The sequence below is a fragment of the Thermobia domestica genome, chromosome 7, assembly GCF_964235325.1.
Source record: "Thermobia domestica chromosome 7, izTheDome1.hap1.1, whole genome shotgun sequence".
NCBI classification, from domain to species: Eukaryota; Metazoa; Arthropoda; class Insecta; order Zygentoma; family Lepismatidae; genus Thermobia; species Thermobia domestica.
Window position 1 is genome coordinate 191284823 of NC_137460.1, and position 20825 is coordinate 191305647.

Sequence of the window (20825 nt, forward strand, 5' to 3'; positions counted from 1 at the left end):
ATTTAATCCAGAATGTAGCCCGACAACTTTTACGTGATTCAGAATCCTTAAACTACAATTAAAATTTAAGAAGTAGAATGTATTAGGACTGGCGAAATTAAAATACCGCTTATTTTACATTAATTATGTGATATCTTCAAATAGATAAAAGATAATCGAAATGTGGAACAAGAGCGCCCTAGACAATATCATTTTACATGAGAAACCGTTATCACGACTCACTTATCTGCTTTCGATTTCGAGCCATTTTGAAAATCGGCATTTATTTTCGCGTTTCTAAACAGTTCATAACATAAAGCCACTAGGTGACTTGTGATAACGGTACCTCACGCAAAATAATATTGTCTAGGGCGCTCTTGTTCCATATTTCAATTATCTTTTATCTATTTGAAGATATCACATAATTACTGTAAAATTAGCGGTATTTTAATTTCGCCGGGATGAAGACTCTTAAGGTCTGCAATACAGATTTCCTTGTATTATTTACGTACGATTGCGAAGAGTAGCGTTCTGTTTGGTAGTTACAATAACAGGTAAGTATATGCAGAAATATTACTGTGGTCGCAGCTCATCAATATTCGTAGATCGCTAGAATGGGATACACCAGTGCTTTGAGAGGCAGAACTAACACAGTTTATGTATCAGACGGGGAAACAAGCAATTTACAACATCGTGAATACATTTCATACACAATTACTATTACTACTGTATTTCCTTCTTTCTTCAATATACCATTTATCTTACTTACTATTGACTTGTTTCGTCAACGTTTTTGTCGGACGGCAAATATTTGGTCGATAGTTGATCTGTTTCGTCTAAATCCGTACTGATAATCTAATAATTTCATCTGCATATGGGGTCAATCTTGCTAATAGAATGTTTGAAAGAATTTTATAGGACGTTGACAGAAGAGAAATGCTTCGATGATTATTACAGTCAGTTTTGTCGCCTTTCTTGTGAATTGGAACAATGATTGAGTCTTTCCACTCTTGTGGCAATTCTTCCTTGTTCCAGATAAGGAGGATGAGTTTGTGTATCTGGTTCCACAATGTTTCGCCTCCAGCAAAAGTTAACTCAGCCGGTATTTCGTCTACACCCGGAGATTTGTGTTTCTTTAATTTCTTTGTAGCGACTTGTACTTCTGTTCGGTTAGGTTCTGGGATATACGGTTCTGCGGTGTTTATTTCCCTTTCTCGACGCACATTAGTTTTTGGCTGCATATTAAGCAATTCGTCGAAGAAATCTTTCCATTTAAGATGCTATCTGTGTCAGTGAGAACTGTTCCGTCAGCTCTCTTTAATATTACAGGGTGTCTACTAAAATTCCAAAATGAAATTTCGTAACCTTTTCTTTTCCTAACCATACAATTTAGTAACATTCTCAAGAGCGAATTTGGTTGCGAATTGGGCAGAATTTTCATGGATGAAATAGAAGGGTGCTTTGTTTACGATTTGGTAGCGTCGAAAGCCGAGCATATAAATTTTTGGTGGTGAATTTTGACGTTTTATGGAACAAAATTTTCCAGACTATAGTTATATTTGTAGATAAAAAAAAAAAAAAAAAAAAAAAAAAAATCCTGAAGCAAAAGCTAAATTTCGTAACTTTTTTTTGACTTTTCTGATTTCGTGACTTTTGCATGACTTTCATGACCGATAGACATCCTGATATATAGGCACGAGGTTGATAGCCTTTCTTAAATTCGTTGATCCCCTTATTCATGTCCCGAATGTTTTTATTTTTACTATTATCTTCAACTTCCTTAAAACTTGCCCTCTATGTTTGATAAAATAATAAATTATTCCGAATAGCTTAGTAAGATTTAAACTCCGTGCTATTCTGCTCTTATAATTTATTATATTCTTCAGTATTCTATTTCTTCTAAATATATTCGTTCTCTATAGTCTTTGTTTGTCGAGGCTATTATGTATACGGTGTATATAATGAACACAACAAGTAACTCTCAAATGAATACGAATATCATAACGAGTAAACATAGGCTTTAGCTTGAGTATTCCCGGAAAGGAGAAATGAGAGATGGAAATTTCGAAAAGAAACCCGCTCAGAGCTTATGGAAATCGGTTTCCGTTAAATTGGCTGATATTGCAGTATGTTGTGTTTCTTGGTCCCCTGATGAAAAGTCTCAATGGGCACGAAGCCCAAAAATCCCACATTTTTGAGATGTCTGCTAATTGTTATCTTCACTTAAAGGCATACACTCCCTCGTAAACTGAAAATAGTAATTAGGTAGACATTTTTTCTACGAAGTATGAATGAGTCTTACTAGGGTATAATACTGCTTTTGGGGTCGCTGATTCCGAATCCGAGGTCGGTTAACTTCCAGCACCTCAGGTTCAAGGTCATTTGAAAGTCAGATCGAGAGAGAACGTTGCAATAATCTGAACAAAAAGTACATTTAAGTTTTCTGAAAGGCTGGATCCTATTATGTCATTTTCTTGACCCGACAACGTCATTTCAATGTCATTGCAGGGTCATTTCAAGGTCAAACTTGAAAAACCGTCCGAAAAATCAGAAAAAATAATAAATAGGTTTTTAGGTTGGTTCATTCCGAATCCGAGGTCGGTGTTAATCGAGTTTACCATTAATATTGTCCATTTAGTTTTCCAGTCAGTCATTTTCATTGTCGTCTTCTCCAATAAAGATTTGTTCTGCAGCTCACATCTCATCATTCTTGAACTTCGAACTCCAGTATTTCACTTTCATTTCCATCGTTGCTCATATTAAGATTACCAGTATCTTGTATGTATTCCAGTAGAGCTCGACTAGGGTATTTCATTTGTTGTTGATGTCGAGCCCATCCTAAAAACCATAGGAAACTGGCTATATGTACACAAAAATCGGATTTATAAGTGCAATAATACTCTAATATCGAACCATCTTCTACTTCCATGGTCAGCAATTCGTCATCATTCACTGCAAAGCGTATCCAAAGCTGATATCGAATAGAGTTTCTAATTTTTAAATGATTCTACAACGTAACAATCTTGGCTCGAACCTATTCCTATCAAATTGAATAATATCAGTACTTTCATGATCTATATAATCTTGTATATACATGAAGGTGCTAGTTAAACCTGATAAACACCTAACGTAATTCTATTAAGAAACGCAAAATCAAATTGAGGAATGCTGAGATTTTGGCTTGAGGGATTTCTTGCCACATAGCATTTCGTCTCGCCAAATTTAACGTTTCTACTCTAGCTTGCATGATATTAACATCATTGATACGATCTCGACTTCGCTGTGCCAATTGTACAGTCTTATCCAGCATCAATAAACGACTTTGTTTTTCCGACGGTTTTTCAAGTTTGACCTTGAAATGATAGTAGTACTCCCCGGCGTATATTGCGCCGAGTCAGCAAAAATTTTTGTGACGTCATAGGTCAAAGGTCAATGACCTTGGCCCAGGGTCAATGACCTAGGGGTACCTAGGACCACCCCCTCTAAATTTTGGCAGGGGTACCTTGGACCACCCCCTAAATTTTGGCAGGGGTACCTAGGACCACCCCCCTTAAATTTTGGAAATTGCCAAATCTAAAAATTGGGTATGGTAGCCTAGGACAACAGTATGTACCTCTATCAGTATTCGGGGTCTATGTCGTTCCCTTTCATGGGTAAAAAATTGCCAAAAATTCAAATTTCGGAGGTTTTTGACCTAATTTATCCCCTTTGATGAGGTGTTATTACCCTATATGGTTATATGGGCGTATACAGGGGTCCATTCCCTTTCATAAGACATGGGTATATTAATGCACCCCTTCAAAAATTTGGGAGGGGTACCATGGCCCACCCCTTTAATTTTGGAAATTGACCAATTTCAACATTGGGTATTATAGTACAGGACCCTAATATGTATTATAATAAATTTGGGTGGTCCACCTCATTTCCTTCTAGGGGTACAAAATTGCCAAAATATAAACGTAAGCAATACGTTATACCACGTGTTTGGTTTTCGACCTAATTTATCTCCTTGGATGAGGTCCTATTACCTTATATGATTATATGGTGATGTATAGGGGTCCATTACCTATCATAAGACATAGGTGCACCCCTTGAAAAATTTGGGAGGGGTACCTTGGCCCACCCCTTTAATTTTGGAAATTGCCCAATTTCAACATTTGGTATTATAGTATTGGACCCTAACATGTATTATGATAAATTTGGGTGGACCACTTTGTTCCCTTCTAGGGGTACAAATTTGCCAAATTTTAGTACAACCACGTGTTTGGTATTTTGGCTCATTTTATACCCTTGGATGAAGTTCTATTACCTTATATGGTTATATGGTCATGTATAGGGGTCCATTATCTATCATAAGACATAGGTACATTGGTGCACCCCGGGAGGGGTACCTTGGCCCACCCCTTAAATTTTGGAAATTGCCCAATTTCAACATTGGGTATTATAGTATTGGACCCTAACATGTATTATGATAAATTTGGGTGGACCACTTTGTTCCCTTCTAGGGGTACAAATTTGCCAAATTTTAGTACAACCACGTGTTTGGTATTTTGGCTCATTTTATACCCTTGGATGAAGTTCTATTACCTTATATGGTTATATGGTCATGTATAGGGGTCCATTATCTATCATAAGACATAGGTACATTGGTGCACCCCGGGAGGGGTACCTTGGCCCACCCCTTAAATTTTGGAAATTGATCATTTTATATATTTGGTATTATAGTACAGGACCTCAATATGTATCATGATAAATTTGGATGGCCCATATCGTTCCCTTTTAGGGGTACAAAAATTGCCAAAATATAAACGTTGTACCACGTGTTTATTTTTTTGGTCCATTTTATCCCCTTTGATGAGATTCTATGATTACAGGGGTTCATTTCTTATCATAAGACATGGGCACCCTTCTTAAATTTTGGCAATGGGGGTCCACTGAAATTGTCCAATTGAAGCATAGTACAGGACCTCAATATGTTTCGGTGGTCGTATTACCAAATTTGTTTAGTACAACCACGTGTTCGGTTACTGACTCAATTAAGGTTATAAGGTATGGATGGGTATCCCCTTTCAATTTGGTATAACCCTTCGGGTGTAGTACAGTCACGTGATCAATGATTTGGTTTTGATGCGCGACGAGGTCCCTGGTCAATGTTCTCTAGGAATTAGCTGGAAACTTTGAACAAGATTCTTGGCATTTAAAACTTTTTTTTTCAACTTTTCAAACTAAAAAAAAATGAAAACAAAAATTGAAACGAAAAAATTTCGAAACAAAAATGTTCAAACAAAAAATTTTAAACAAAAAAAATTCGAACATTTTTTAAACTTAAATTTCAAACAAAGTTTTTTAGTTTGAAACGAAAAAAATTTAAACAAAATTTCAAACGTAAAAATTTTGAAAATAATTTACAAACAAAAACTTTCAAACAAAAATTTTCAAACAAAAATTTTGAAACAAAAATTTGAAACAAAAATTTCGAAACTAAAATTTTCAACAAAAAAAATTGAAACGAAACATTTTCAAACAAAAAATTTTGAAAGAATAAATTTACAAACAAAAATTTCAAACGAAAAATTTGAAAAAAATTTTCAAACAAAATTTTTGAAACAAAAATTACAAAACAAATTTGAAACGAAAAATTTTTCAAATAGAATTTAAATCAAACAGTGATCAGCTTTCACGGTTAACCGTTAAACTTTATCCGTTTTTTAACTATTCGATTAACAAATAAACGGTTTTCAACTATTCGATTAACAAATAAACGGTTTTCAACTACTCGATAAACAGATGAACGGTTTTAACCTTTTCACACCAGTGAGTGCAAGAATTTTTGTACTCGCTTTAAATACGCATCATTTTTGAAACAAGGTGTTAGTGTTCATCATGGATACACAGTGGAAACATCCATTTACCTGTATTCTCGCAGGGCCTAGTGGGTGTGGAAAAACGTATTTTGTGAAGCGATTACTGTCACATCTCCCAACCATGATCAATGCAAAATTTCGTAAGATATACTGGTATTATGCAGAATGGCAAGACGTGTATGCAACAATGCCGGTTCCAGTAGAATTTCACGAAGGACTTCCACGAATGAAAGATTTTCAGCCTCAAGATGGACCACATTTGATTATTATTGATGACCATATGCGAGAAGTGAATAGTGATATTGTTGATATGTTCACAAAAGGATCACATCATCGAAATATTAGTGTGATTTTTATAACACAAAATGTATTTCATCAAAGTAAAGCAAATAGAAATATGAGTTTAAATTGTTCGTATTTGGTGTTGTTTAAAAATCCACGTGACAAGTCACAAATCAAGCATATGAGTTATCAAATCATGCCTGAGCATCCACTGTTTCTACAAGAAAGTTATGCAGACGCAACAAGAAATCCACATGGCTATTTACTGATGGATCTTAAACAAGATACACCCGATGAAATGCGATTTCGTACAAATATTTTTCCCGACGATTTGCATCATTATGTTTACGTACCAACAAAACATGTTTAAATTATTGTGCATGTGAAAAGAATGACTTAGTCTGTCACGATGTCTCCTACAGTGAAACACGCTGATCTGCTACGTGCTCTGCACAAAGCTAAACCAAGATTGCGTAAAGCTATTATTGCCAATGCAGACGCTTCATTAATTCATAGTATTTGTGAATGTTGTTATAATGTCTTAAAAGGCAATGTTCCACTGACAAGTGTGCAGAAGTCAAGATTAAAGCGTTACAAGAACACGCTCCGCTATCTCGTAGACAATACAAAATCATTGGATAAAAAGAAGAAACATTTAGCCGTACAACAAGGAGGATTCTTACCTGCATTACTTGCACCTATTGTAGGAAGTGTGTTATCCAGTATTTTGTTTAAACAATAAACTTCATGGAACATAGCAAGAAGATGGTTTTAGTACCACCAGAAATGCTTCAACGAATGCATGCATCATCATCCCGTGTGAGTGAAAATCGAGAATCTAATCTCGATCGTGAAATGCAATCTATATTGAATACATCGTATCCAAGTGATGAAGAAAAATGGAATCAGTACAATAGAATATTACAGAAATATCTTTATGTGATACGTAAACAAGAAGAACCAATACCACTTACAATTACATCAATGAAACCTGATGGTGACGTCCCGAATGTTGACGATAGCACGAAACAAGAAATTTTAGCCGCAATACCACAAATGTATCGTAAGAAAGCCGAACTACTATTCCGTCGCTTAAAACAAGATGACGCAATTACGTGGGATCATAAAGGAACAGTGTACATCAACGACAATAAACTACATGGATCCAATATTGTAGATTTAATGTGCGATGTGACTCGACCGAGGAAACATTCTAATCCTCAAGGCTGGGAATTGTTTTGCAACTACCTTGCATCGTCAAACACACCTCAAGAATTGATTGGTAATCCACGAAGATTAAACTATATTGTCAAGCATAATAGTACAACAGCATCTGAAGGATCTGCACCACCAAAACCGGCACCTGAATTATTTTCTTCCGGAGAAGAAGAAGAAGAAGATGATGATGATGATGTTTTAGAAGTCCGACCAAAAAGAAAACGTATCATTCCACAATGGTCAACGTACAAACCATGAACAAAAAGTTGAAATCCATTTATTACAATCCAGCACATCCTGCATCGTTTTCTACTGCAAAGAAATTATGGCAAGCCACAGGAAAATCTATACCTCTAGCCAAAATAAAACTTTGGTTAAACAAACAACCTACCTACACGTTACATCGTCCTGTACGTCGTCGTTTCCGTAGAGATTTTTATCTTGTCAACAATATTGATGATCAATGGGAATGTGATTTAAATGATTTACAATCCCTTCAAAACTATAATGACAATTACCGCTATATTCTTACAGTGATTGATGTGTTTAGTCGGTACGGGTGGGCTGTACCACTAAAATCAAAAAGTGCCGAGGATATAGTGAATGCATTTGAAATGATTTTCCAGGAGAGGAAACCAATTGTACTACGTAGTGATCAAGGAACTGAATTTACCAACAAGACAGTACAAAAGTTTCTCAGAAAACACAACGTGCAACATGTTACAACAAAGGATCCAGATATTAAAGCCAGCATCGCAGAAAGATTTAATCAGACATTGAAACATCGTATGTGGAAATACTTTACCAAATATCAAACATACAATTACATCAAAGTATTGCCTTTACTTGTAAAAGCATACAATGAAAGTCGGCATTCCAGTATTAAAATGGCACCTGCAAACGTTTCTCAGGACAATTTACTGGAGGTGTGGCATAACTTATACGACAAAAAGCTACAACGTTCAAAACAAGATACGGATTTGTCTGTTGGTGATACTGTTCGTATAAGTAAAACAAAACGTATCTTTGACAAGGGTTACCTCGAGAACTGGACTTGGGAAATATTCAGAGTAAAAGCCATTGTACCAAGAAACCCACCAGTGTATCGACTAGAGGATTTAAATCATCAACTCATCGATGGTGTTTTCTACAGAGAAGAATTACAACCAGTACCGCTCCCTTCGACGTTCCTCATCGATAAAATATTACGTACAAGAACAAAAGGTCGCAGAAAGGAGTATCTCGTCCAGTGGAAAGGATATCCTTCCTCATTCAATTCGTGGATCCCTGCAACTTCATTGAAGAAGAAGAAGAAGAATGGAACCTGATCAAGATTTTTACGTTACACTTCCCAGTAATAGTTCCATGGATTATTTTCCAGAAAATACATTGACTTCATATATTACGAAATTACAACGACGTGTAGAGTTTCGCCAGAAATGGGATGTGGCAATTGTAGAGATTCATTATCCACATTCTTTGCTGAACATTAACAGTAAAAACAATAAAATATATTACAAATCATCAAGTAGTAATAATCAGGAACCGTGGAAGGTTGTAACGATCCCTGTACGCTATTATAACAATATACGGGATCTTATTCATGCAATTAATATACATCATAAAGAAACCAATTTATTTATATCTCATGACGCAACTAATAATATATGCCTCATAAGACATCCCAAAAAGGAAATCCATACTTCTGTACAATTGTCACCAAGTGTTAGTTTAATGCTTGGATTTGACCCGAAAAGTGATTTAAAAGATATGGAAAAGGGACAATATACACCGGATGTACGATTAGGCTTACCATCACAAATGTACGTCTATTGTGACATTATTGAATCTGTCATTGTTGGAGATACAATGGTACCCTTGCTACGAATTGTCAACATGGATCCTGTGAATCATACTTTTGGAAGTCATGCAGTACAAATCTTTAATCCTGCACATTATGTTCCGGTGGAAAAAATGAATTTTGAGCAAATACAAATCGATATAAGGGATAGCACAGGTCATCCTATGCCATTCACCTTTGGAACGGTGTCTACAAAACTACATTTCCGTCGTCGTCGTCATGACTGATCCGTATTTGCAATACTACCAAAAACAAGCGTTATCCGGTATCGGCAACGTCTATGTGGGAAGTCCCTATCAAGCAGGACATGGCATTGGAAGTTTCCTTGGTGGCTTATTTCGTTCAGTGTTACCACTTGTGAAGCAAGGCGCTAAAACTGTGGGAAAAGAATTATTAAAATCAGGTGCCAATATGATTAATGATGTGGTGATCTCGAATCAACCGCTGGAAGAATCGTTTCATCAACGGATGCAAGAGGCAAAAACGAATTTACAAGAAAAAGCTAAAAATAAGTTGAAAACTATGCTGGGAAGTGGATATCATAAACGAAAATGGGATGACTGCTCTCAGTTTGAGGTTGACCTTCCAACGATCAACAACACCATCAATCCTACAAAGAGACGTAAATTATCACATAAGAAGAAGAAGAGATCATTGGCATCGTCACCAGATATTTTTGATTAATTCAACGATGGCTTTCTTACATCATCAATCCTGTGAATGTGTAAAAAGTGAATTGGACATTTTTTCAACGTTGCCCACGCAAACCAGTGTTCTGGACAATCGTATTATAGGCTACAAACCAATTAGTTCAATAGCTGAAAATTCACCAATAGAATTTGTAGTGAGTGGTAGCAGTGATGAATACATTGATTTACCACAAACCTTATTATACATCCAAGCACAAATTGTGAAACCAGATGGTTCCTCCTTCATCAATACGGATAAAGCAATTGCACCTGTCAATGATTTTCTAAATGCTATGTTTAGTGAAGTACAAATCTACTTGAACAATAAACTGATTTCATTTCCGTCACATAATCATCCATATCGTTCGTACCTGGAAAAACTACTCAATTATAGTGATGGAGCTAAAAATACACATTTACAAACAGCAATGTGGTTTCAAGATACGGCTGGTCATATGAACGCAACCACAAGTGAGAACAAAGGATTTCAACAACGCTATGAACTGACAAAACAAAGTATGAAATTCGATATGATTGGACATCTTCATTGTGACATTTTTAATCAAGATAAATTTTTAATTCATGGAGTGGAATTACGTGTGAAACTTATTCCTGCAAAGCCAAACTTTTGTCTCATGGCCGGTGAAAGTGGTGTCAGTGCAAAAATCAACATTCTAGATGCATCGTTGCAGGTGAAAAAAGTCAGCATCAGCCCTAGTGTCAAATTGGCACACAATAAAATTTTACAATCTACACCGGCAAAGTATCCTCTGACAAGGGTTCAAATGAAATCATTTACCATCCCGAAGGATATACAATCCAAAACTATTGATAACCTGTTTATGGGAACATTGCCAAATCGTATTATTGTAGGATTTACATCGAATGAAGCATCCAGTGGAACTATTACCACCAATCCATTTGAATTTCAACATCTAAACATTAATTTCTTTACACTGTACGTGGATGGAAAAGCTGTACCTTCAAAACCGTTGCAACCCAACTTTGAAGAAAATCTCTACATTTCATCGTACCACACATTGTTCTCAGGCTCTGGCATACATTTTACCAATACTGGAAATACAATTTCAAGAGCCGACTACAAGAATGGATATACACTGTTTGTATTTGACCTAACTCCCGATTCTTCTGCTGGAGATTGTCACTATTGGAATTTACAACGACATGGCGCCATCCGATTAGAAGTTCATTTCCAAGAGAAATTAGCAGCACCTGCAAACTGTATTGTGTATGGAGAGTTTTCCTCACTCCTAGAGATCGACCACCAGCGCAACATTATCCTGGACTTTTAAATTACAAGGTACGTATACGTTATGTATCATTTCCATTCACGATGTTGAATACATTACAATTAGCTAGTGCTTTACACGGTAGTCCATTATTCAGAAATCATTTTACCGGGGTATTTGCAAGCGATGAGTTGCCCTCACGGATTTCTCTTCCTCTGGCAATCATTGTAAATACAGATCCATCTACAAAACTAGGAAGTCATTGGATTGCAATTTATATTGATCATCGCGGTGTTGGAGAATATTTTGACAGCTATGGCCTTCCTCCTTATGTACCACAACATGTTGCATTCTTAAAACTTCATTGTATATACTATAAATATAATAATAGCCAAATGCAAAGTCTTGGTTCATCCGTATGTGGGTATTATGCTTATTTTTATTTGTGCTGTAAAGCCCAAGGAAAATCTCTGCGTGAAATTCAATATTTGTTCACAACAGTACCCACGGTTAATGATCGTAGACTGTTGCAATATACCTTCCAGGTAATTTTATCATATTTATCATTGTAAGTGTATTTGTTTTATCATCGTCTATTTCTATACTAATCATCTTTTTCCTCGTTCTTTTTTACAGAATTCACAATACGAAGCTTTGCAAACGGGTGCTATGCTGCAAAACATGGAAACAAATCATCGCAATCAAGAAGAGGAGGCAGTCTAATGAAGAAACCCAGCTCAATATACAAACATTGTCAATAAGAAAGAAAAAGAAGAAACCAGAAAAATGAATAAAATACAATTTATGCTTATTTATGTGTTTTTATTGTCCATTCCATATACAACGTTATCAGATTCTCCTAAAGAACTGTGCGATATAAGACGAGAACCCTGTGCAAAGTTTCCACCTAATTCCTAGAGAACATTGACCAGGGACCTCGTCGCGCATTAAAACCAAATCATCGATCACGTGACTGTACTACACCCGAAGGGTCCTACCAAATTGAAAGGGGATACCCATCCATACCTTATAACCTTAATTGAGTCAGTAACCGAACACGTGGTTGTACTAAACAAATTTGGTAATAGGACCATCGAAACATATTGAGGTCCTGTACTATGCTTCAATTGGACAATTTCAGTGGACCCCCCATTGCCAAAATTTAAGAAGGGTGCCCATGTCTTATGATAAGAAATGAACCCCTGTAATCATAGAATCTCATCCAAGGGGATAAAATGGACCAAAAAACAAACACGTGGTACAACGTTTATATTTTGGCAATTTTTGTACCCCTAAAAGGGAACGATGTGGACCATCCAAATTTATCATGATACATATTGAGGTCCTGTACTATAATACCAAATGTTGAAATTGGGCAATTTCCAAAATTTAAGGGGTGGGTCAAGGTACCCCTCCCGGGGTGCACCAATGTACCCATGTCTTATAATAGATAATGGACCCCTATACATGACCATATAACCATATAAGGTAATAGGACCTCATCCAAGGGAATAAATTAAATCAAAAACCAAACACGTGGTTGTACCTAAATTTGGCAATTTCGTACCCATGAAAGGGAACGAGGTGGACCACCCAAATTTATAGTGATCCATATTAGCGTCCTATACTATAATACCAAATGTTTAAATTGGGCAATTTCTAAAAATGAAGGGATGGGCCAAGGTACCCCTCCCAAATTTTTAAAGGGGTGCATTAATATACCCATGTCTTATGAAAGGTAATGGACCCCTGTATACGCCCATATAACCATATAGGGTAATAACACCGCATCAAAAGGATAACTTAGGTCGAAACAAAACACGTGGTATAACGTATTGCTTCCGTTTATATTTTGGCAATTTTGTACCCCTAAAAGGGAACGAGGTGGACCACCCAAATTTATAGTGATCCATATTAGCGTCCTATACTATAATACCAAATGTTTAAATTGGGCAATTTCTAAAAATGAAGGGGTGGGCCAAGGTACCCCTCCCAAATTTTTCAAGGGGTGCATTAATATTCCCATGTCTTATGAAAGGTAATGGACTCCTGTATACGCCCATATAACCATATAGGGTAATAACACCTCATCAAAGGGGATAAAATCGACCAAAAACCAAACACGTGGTATAACGTATTGCTTACGTTTATATTTTGGCAATTTTGTACCCCTAGAAGGAAATGAGGTGGACCACCCAAATTTATCATAATACATATTAGGGTCCTGTACTATAATACCCAATGTTGAAATTGGTCAATTTCCAAAATTGAAGGGGTGGGCCAAGGTACCCCTCCCAAATTTTTCAAGGGGTGCATTAATATACCCATGTCTTATGAAAGGGAATGGACCCCTGTATACGCCCATATAACTATATAAGGTAATAATACCTCATCCAAGAGGATAAATTAGGTCAAAAACCCCCGAAATTTGAATTTTTGGCAATTTTTTACCCATGAAAGGGAACGACATAGACACCCAATACTAATAGAGGTACATACTATGGTCCTAGGCTACCATACCAAATTTTTAGATTTGGCAATTTCCAAAATTTAAGGGGGGTGGTCCTAGGTACCCCTGCCAAAATTTAGGGGGTGGGCCATGGTACCCCTGCCAAAATTTAGAGGGGGTGGTCCTAGGTACCCCTCGGTCATTGACCCTGGGCCAAGGTCATTGACCTTTGACCTATGACGTCACTAAAATTTTTGCTGACTCGGCGCAATATACGCCGGGGAGTACTACTATGATATTGTCGGGTCAAGAAAATGACATAATCGGATCCAGCTACTTTTTTTTTTTTTTTTTTCAATTTTCCCCTCTCGTTTTGGCTTTCAAATGATCTTGAACCTGACGTAATGGAGGTTAACCGACCTTGGATTCGGAATCAATGATCCCAAAAACCCCAATATATCCTAGTAAGACTCGTTCGTACTTGATAGATAAAATGTCGGCCTAATTATTGTTTTCAGTTTATGAGGGAGCATATGTCGTGATGTGACGATAATAATTAACAGGTATCTCAAAAACGTGGGGTTTTCGGACTTCGTGCCTATTGAGACTTTATCAGGAGACAAATACACAACATCCTGCAATATCAGCCAACGGAAACCGGATTTCCATACGCTCTGAGCGGGTCCTTTCTCGACAAAAATGTTAGTTTCCTGATTTTATTCGCCTATAACTTGGCACACTGTCTGGGAGACAAACAAAAAGAATTTAGGCATAACCCTTCACATTCTTCAAAAAATGAAACAATCACTAGAGATCATTTTATAATAATTTCTGAACAAGTGCGGGATAAAAGCCGCACAACTACTCTCCAGTAAGACAAGTAACTGGTAAAACCTGGCGTTATACTTCCCTTATATGAACGAACAAACTCTATTCGCACTTCATTTCTTGTGTTTGTACATTGTTATCCCCTTTCAAATCCGAAACGCTCAATCGAGCATGTGGATTGCTTCTTCGTAGCATTGAACTTTATTTTATCTGTATGAGAACATAGAAAATAAATACATAATCGTCCTAAATAAAAAATGTATTCGTTGCGAATTCATGTTCTTGATGCATAAATTGCAAACAAGTATTTTTTCATCGTATGGAAGCAAATAAAATTATTTTATTTCTTCGAAAACGTAGAATTCAAAATAATAATAAATAAATAAATAAATAATAATAATAATAAGTAGTGTATCCATTACATTCTAAAGCTGCATGTGAATTTATGGGGTAGACATACGATACAAACGAACACGTAAGCGTGAAAGACAACCAATTACTTTTTGCTAACTCCGTGAATCTCGGTTAATTATCTGCAATTTATATATATATGGGGGTTCATCTTCAAACAATACTTATTTTATTATTTAGTTACTTATAAAATACAAAAATATGATTATATTTAGTTTTTAGTTCTTTCTTCATTATGTGCGAAAAATATGTTCTCAATAATTTTCGTTCAAATGTTAGTAACTTTCATTTTTATTTTCAAAACAGTAGTGAAGGTAAAGATTAATTAACGATACCATGAGGGTACTAAATGTTATCTTTTATTTCCGGATAAAGCACGATCTACATTTCCGTTGTTTATTATTATTATTATTATTATTATTATTTTCCGAAGTGTGATAAAAAAAAAATACGGCGAATAATTTTATTAGAAAGAGAGTAATAAGCTTACATGGAATTTGATTTAATTTCCTTCAAAGTAGGCTGTCCTTGGCTAGGAACCACGACTGGAAACATTTCTAGAAGGGCGTTCAGCTGCTATGAATGTCAGGAATGGTGTTAAAACTTTTTCCTTTAAGCGCGGTTTTAATTTTTGGGAAAAGCCAGAAGTCGCATGGTGCTATATCTGGAGAGCATAGCAAATATGGGACAGACAGGAAGATTTTTTCGGCATAAAATTCGCGGATCAGAAGAAAGTTGTTGCACCGTTTTCGAGGTGAAGGAAGCCATTTATCCATTTAATCGGCGGTTAAAATGTTTTTCACGGACCCACACGAGATGTTTATTTCTTCGAAAATTGTCTCCTTTAGCCTAACCGGCATAACCGTGGGACGTAGAACTTTCGAAAATTGTTTACTTGCTGCTGAATATTATCATTTTCATCTGTGTTTGACTTCTCCAGTCCCAGTCTGCTCCAGACATATGTTGGTACTGCAGCATTTTTGGCAGTTAGGGTTCTTTCCTCAGCCCAAATATCAAACCGCTCTCTCCGGGATATAGATATCGTAACTGAAATGATTAAACACATCATCAGGTTGCAGTTTCTGCAGCTAATATTATTATTGCACACGAGAACATTCATTTATTACACATAAACAAATTTCGAGGTGGATATAGGTGAATATCTTTGTTTTTCCTTAAATTGCAATATTACATACCTTTTTGTACGAACAGCAATTTCTGATGTTGTATGGGTGCTACTTGTGGTAAACGCATTTAATTTTTCAGTCAACTTGTACTTTAATCATAGTACATCCCTGCAGCAATTCTCGATTTCTAACAGTCGAGCAAACGTTGAGCACGATGGGTTAACTTTGTACCTCTAAATCTGACCACCATTAATACTTGCTGCTGTATCACAACCCGTCTTTTATACGTCCAAATCCATTTCCCTGCAGAAGATCATATTTTTCTACTGTTGTTCCTGTCATCTCTGATTTCTTTGTGATTCATTACGGGTACAATAGCTGCAATTCCAAGCAACTTGATTTTGGACTTTTGCAAAGCTAGATTGTGTATTTCGCCCAATGTGCGACTCCTTGACGCTTTTGAATCGCTCATACCATTTGTAAACAGTCTTCAATGCCACTACTTCATCACCGTGCACTGATTTTGATATTTCGTTAACTTATCTGGCTTTTTTTTTTTTTTAATTTTTTAAAAAAGAAAGCTTAGAACAAAACTTAATGTTGGTGTGCGACAGACACACTTAACCCGTCCCCCCTCTTCTGCCTCTGGAAGCCACTTAATATGTCGCAACTCGTTCAAACTTGACACTGACTGTACCAAAGGTTTAGGCTACCGGGCTTACTAGTTGAAATGGATAAAGCATCAATAGATGACACTGTGCAAATACATTCATCGTATTTTTTGATCACATCTTGTGCATGATAAAAGAGGGTACTTTTAGGTTAATCAGAAAGTTAAATATGCAATAATATGCAGAATTATCTGTGTATCACAATAATGTATCAACTATTCACAAGACCTCATCCTTTCTCATGAGCTCAAGGAGATACGAAACTCAGCCTTATGTCTATATAAACGAAAGAGAACTTAACAAGCGCTGACTACAGGGAAATTCAATTTGGCTGACTCAAGCCGTATGGACTGAATTATTAATTTTTATATAAAGAAAAAGAAGACACTGCTCGCAAAAAATACTTCATTATTATTCTTTTAAAAGTATTTATGTAAAACAGGAATGCAAAATCATGGTAATCGTACCGTAGAAGATAACAAAACATAGTTTTGCGTTAAAGAAATTTGTTTTATAAGTACATACAAAACTGATAATGTTTATTTGGTCAACTTTATAATACATTCTAACATTTGTACAATAATGTATACAACTAAACAAGGCTAACGACATGTTGAAAACACAAAACACGGAGATCATTTACATATAATAATTACTTGGACATTAGCACACTAAACGAGCTACGAAACAATTATCTTCTATTATCATCATCACTATCCGTACTGGAATCAGCTGTTCTTGTTCCCTAAAATGTAAAAGTAGAAATTAGCAAAATGAACTAAACATTATGCTCTGATATGTGACAACTAAGTTTATAATTTTATGTAAGAAGCTTATTATTATGTAGGTTCTTCTATGTTACCTTATAGAGAACTATCATAAAACAATAAATACTGTAAATAAATTAAAGGATATATGCGTAGTTCAATTTATACTTGGTCCTCACCATTCCTGCTGAAATCATCAGGTCAATTCCTGAGAATTTAATTGAGCTACACCTACTTACAGTTCGCGCGGAAAGTATTAATGCCTAAAGCTTAGCGTCAATATTTTTCGCGCTTTTACACATCACCCTTGTATTTCCTTAATGACGCGGCGTAAACTGGCGTCACTCGCTGACAAGAAACACTCACTTAGAATTGACGTTTTAGAATTACAAGAGTTTTATTCTAGTGAGTGCGAAATTAACTGTATAGCGAAATTAACTGTGGCTACCATTTCTCGGCGAATAAAAATGAAAAAGTATATGTATGCTTTGTCCCTTTCTTAACTCCATGGGTAAGAGGAAATGTGTAAATGACCATCCTAATGACGTGAATCAATACTTGATTTTTAACTGAGAAAATACTTTTTTTAAATCTTCTCACTATCAAGGCCTTCTCCAAGAGGTATTAGAAAAATGTAGATATCATACAGTTGCTTTCAAATGTTCTTAGCTCTCACACCCTAATTGGCCTAAACACATGAAGAAAAGAAAGTATAACTAGAATAGAAAATGATTCAATAAATGTATCACTTCCGCACATTTAGCTAACCGTCGCCTCAGGGGAGGAGGGTGATAAAATGGCTCCCAAGTATGATTTTTACTTTGTCCTGCGTGCAGTGCCTTATAAATTAGCCATCAGTGTTTTTAGTGTGTCAAAGCTTTTCTCCCCACGTTTGATACGTTTGTGCAAGGAAACATAGTTACAAGGATGTACGTAGGCGCAGTTTTGAAGAAATTTGATGAACTGACGTGGTAATGTCCGCAGCAATTGTGAGGATGAAATATTGCTATGTATAAATTATTCTTGATTTACTGAAAGGTGACTTCTGACAGTTGGGTAAAGCACGTGGAGTATTGGAGGCGCTGTTGCCAGAGGCTCCGCAACAGAGACAGCAGCTCTGGGGACAAACTTAAGACGTTTAACAAGTCGTTTCAACTACCGGCAACAGCGCGGTCAATGACCTTCGTTGCCTAGCAACGGCGTGAAAGAATACTGCTGCGACTGGCGAACAATCCTCCCTCTCGTTTTGTTTACAACATGTGCAGCTATCTGTCAGAAGCCACCTTTCAGTAAATGGATAATAGGGATGGACAAAGCCGGTTTTTATAAAAACGGAAACCAGTTTCTAGAAAAACAAACCCGAAAAACCGACATTTCGGTTTTCTCCAAAACCGGTTCGGTTTTTCCACCGAAACCGGTTTCGGTTTTCTCCAAAACCGGTTCGGTTTCCACCGAAACTGGTTTCGGTGAAAACTATTGGAAAACACATAAAACTATTTCTGTGGAAACGGATTCGGTTTCCGGAGAACAACGAAACACTATTCTGGTCAGAAATAGAACAAATTAAAAAAAACGAAACCGGTTTTGCAGAAAACCGAAACCGCACCCGGTGAAAAACCGAACGGTTTGGGAGAAAACCGATAACCGGTTTCGGTGAAAACCAAGCCGGTTTTGAAGAAAACTGAAATCGGTTTCGGTGAAAACCGAACCGATTTTTGGAGAAAACCGAAACAGGTTTTTTGAAAATTTTTAAAAACCGGTTTCGGTTTTTCTAAAAACCGAAAAACCTGTTTTTGCGCCCACCACTAGTATAAATCAAACTACGCATTAATGTAAACAAGAATTATTGTTCATTTTCATAATAATATATGGGGAAATATGCATATTTTCCAACTCATAAATAACATATCAGGACCTTGGAAGAGAAAGAGCGAATGCTGAAATCAGGGTGTTGGGAAATCAAGCTGCAAGTTTTGCAAGTATATTAAGATAGCAAGGGCGAGTCTTTGTTTATCTTGAAACTGTGAGAAAACTAAGGGCGAACCAGGGCAAAACGCGGTATCTATGTGTTGTCTAGACCTGTCTGATGCGAGAGAAAGAAAAAATCGTTTTTCGGGCTCGCCCATTCTCTTCCAAGGTCCTGATACGTTTGTGTCACATCATGCTCTTCCGACCTTCCTTACAATACCGGTTTCAATGAAAGTGTACTTATAGAAACCCACAAAATATACTACTTTTGGCATAAATTTTGAACTGCCTTTTCTCCTTATACACTCCATAATCAATGTAACTTGACAGGAAGCATATGTTCCAAGATGCATTACAACATAAAGCAGTTTTCCTGATACAATCACGAACAATAGACAACGTCTATTCCAATGTAGCAGAAAGTATAGAAATTGCATCTTCCTTTCCCTTTACAACCGGAATTTTGTAAAATGCTGGGTCATGTGTCCACATATTTGTAGCGAAGAATATATATATATATATATATATATATATATATATATATATATATATATATATATATATATATACACAGAGTTATTCAAAAAGAAAGAACAGATTTCAAACATTTATTTCTTCCAAACTACAAAAGATAGAAACATGATTTGAACGTTACTTGATTAAGAAAAGTTTACAATTTAAACAGCTCGGATAGAAGTTCCAATCACGGCCGCATTGGCGCTGTTGTTTGTAGTGAAATGGTGGCGTCACCACAGGAGAAGTCGTTTTGTGTGCTACAATTGGCAAAACTTGAGTCCATCGTTGCAGTTCAGCGAGCATTTCGCCGTCAATTTAATAAACAACCGCTGCATCATAGCAAATTTACGAGTGGCATCGAAAATTCGTAGAAGATGGTTGCATCTGCAAAGAGAAAAGCACGGGACGTCCAAGCACATCGAACGAGAATGTCAAGCGTATTCGTACACTTTACGAAAGGAGCCCAAAGAAATCCACATCACGAGCAAGCAAAGAACTTAACATTCCTCAACCAACGGTATGGCGAGTTCTAAAACATCGTCTGCACATGAAGCCATACAAACTGCAGTTACTGCAAGCATTGCATCCTGACGACCACAACAAAAGGTACGAATTTTGCATTAGCATGTTAGATGATATGGAAGAAGACAATTTTACTCAACGATTAATTTTTTCCGATGAATCCACTTTCCGTCTGTCTGGTAAAGTTAATCGCCATAACTTTAGAATTTGGGCAAGTGAAAATCCTGCGGCAGGTATTTAACATGAAAGAGATTCACCAAAGATAACGTCTTCTGTGCGATATCTGTAACCATAGTTTATGGACCTTTCTTCTTCACGGAGAAAACAGTGACAGTATTAACCTATCTAGACATGCTTTAAAACTAGGTATTTCCCCAACTTGAAGATGATTCAGATGACTTCATCTTCATGCAAGATGGTGCC

At 36.4% G+C, this 20825-nt stretch overlaps 1 protein-coding gene across 1 annotated transcript in view; it reads right to left on the reverse strand.

Moving 5' to 3' along the window:
* Positions 1–17134: 17134 nt before the first annotated feature.
* Positions 17135–20825, reverse strand: part of bsf (bicoid stability factor) — a 127729-nt gene continuing 124038 nt past the window's right edge. Inside the window, exon 21 of the mRNA XM_081765691.1 lies at positions 17135–17374. Coding sequence (XP_081621817.1) covers positions 17321–17374 — 54 coding nt within the window. The 3' untranslated portion in view covers positions 17135–17320. The remainder of the gene's footprint in view (positions 17375–20825) is intronic.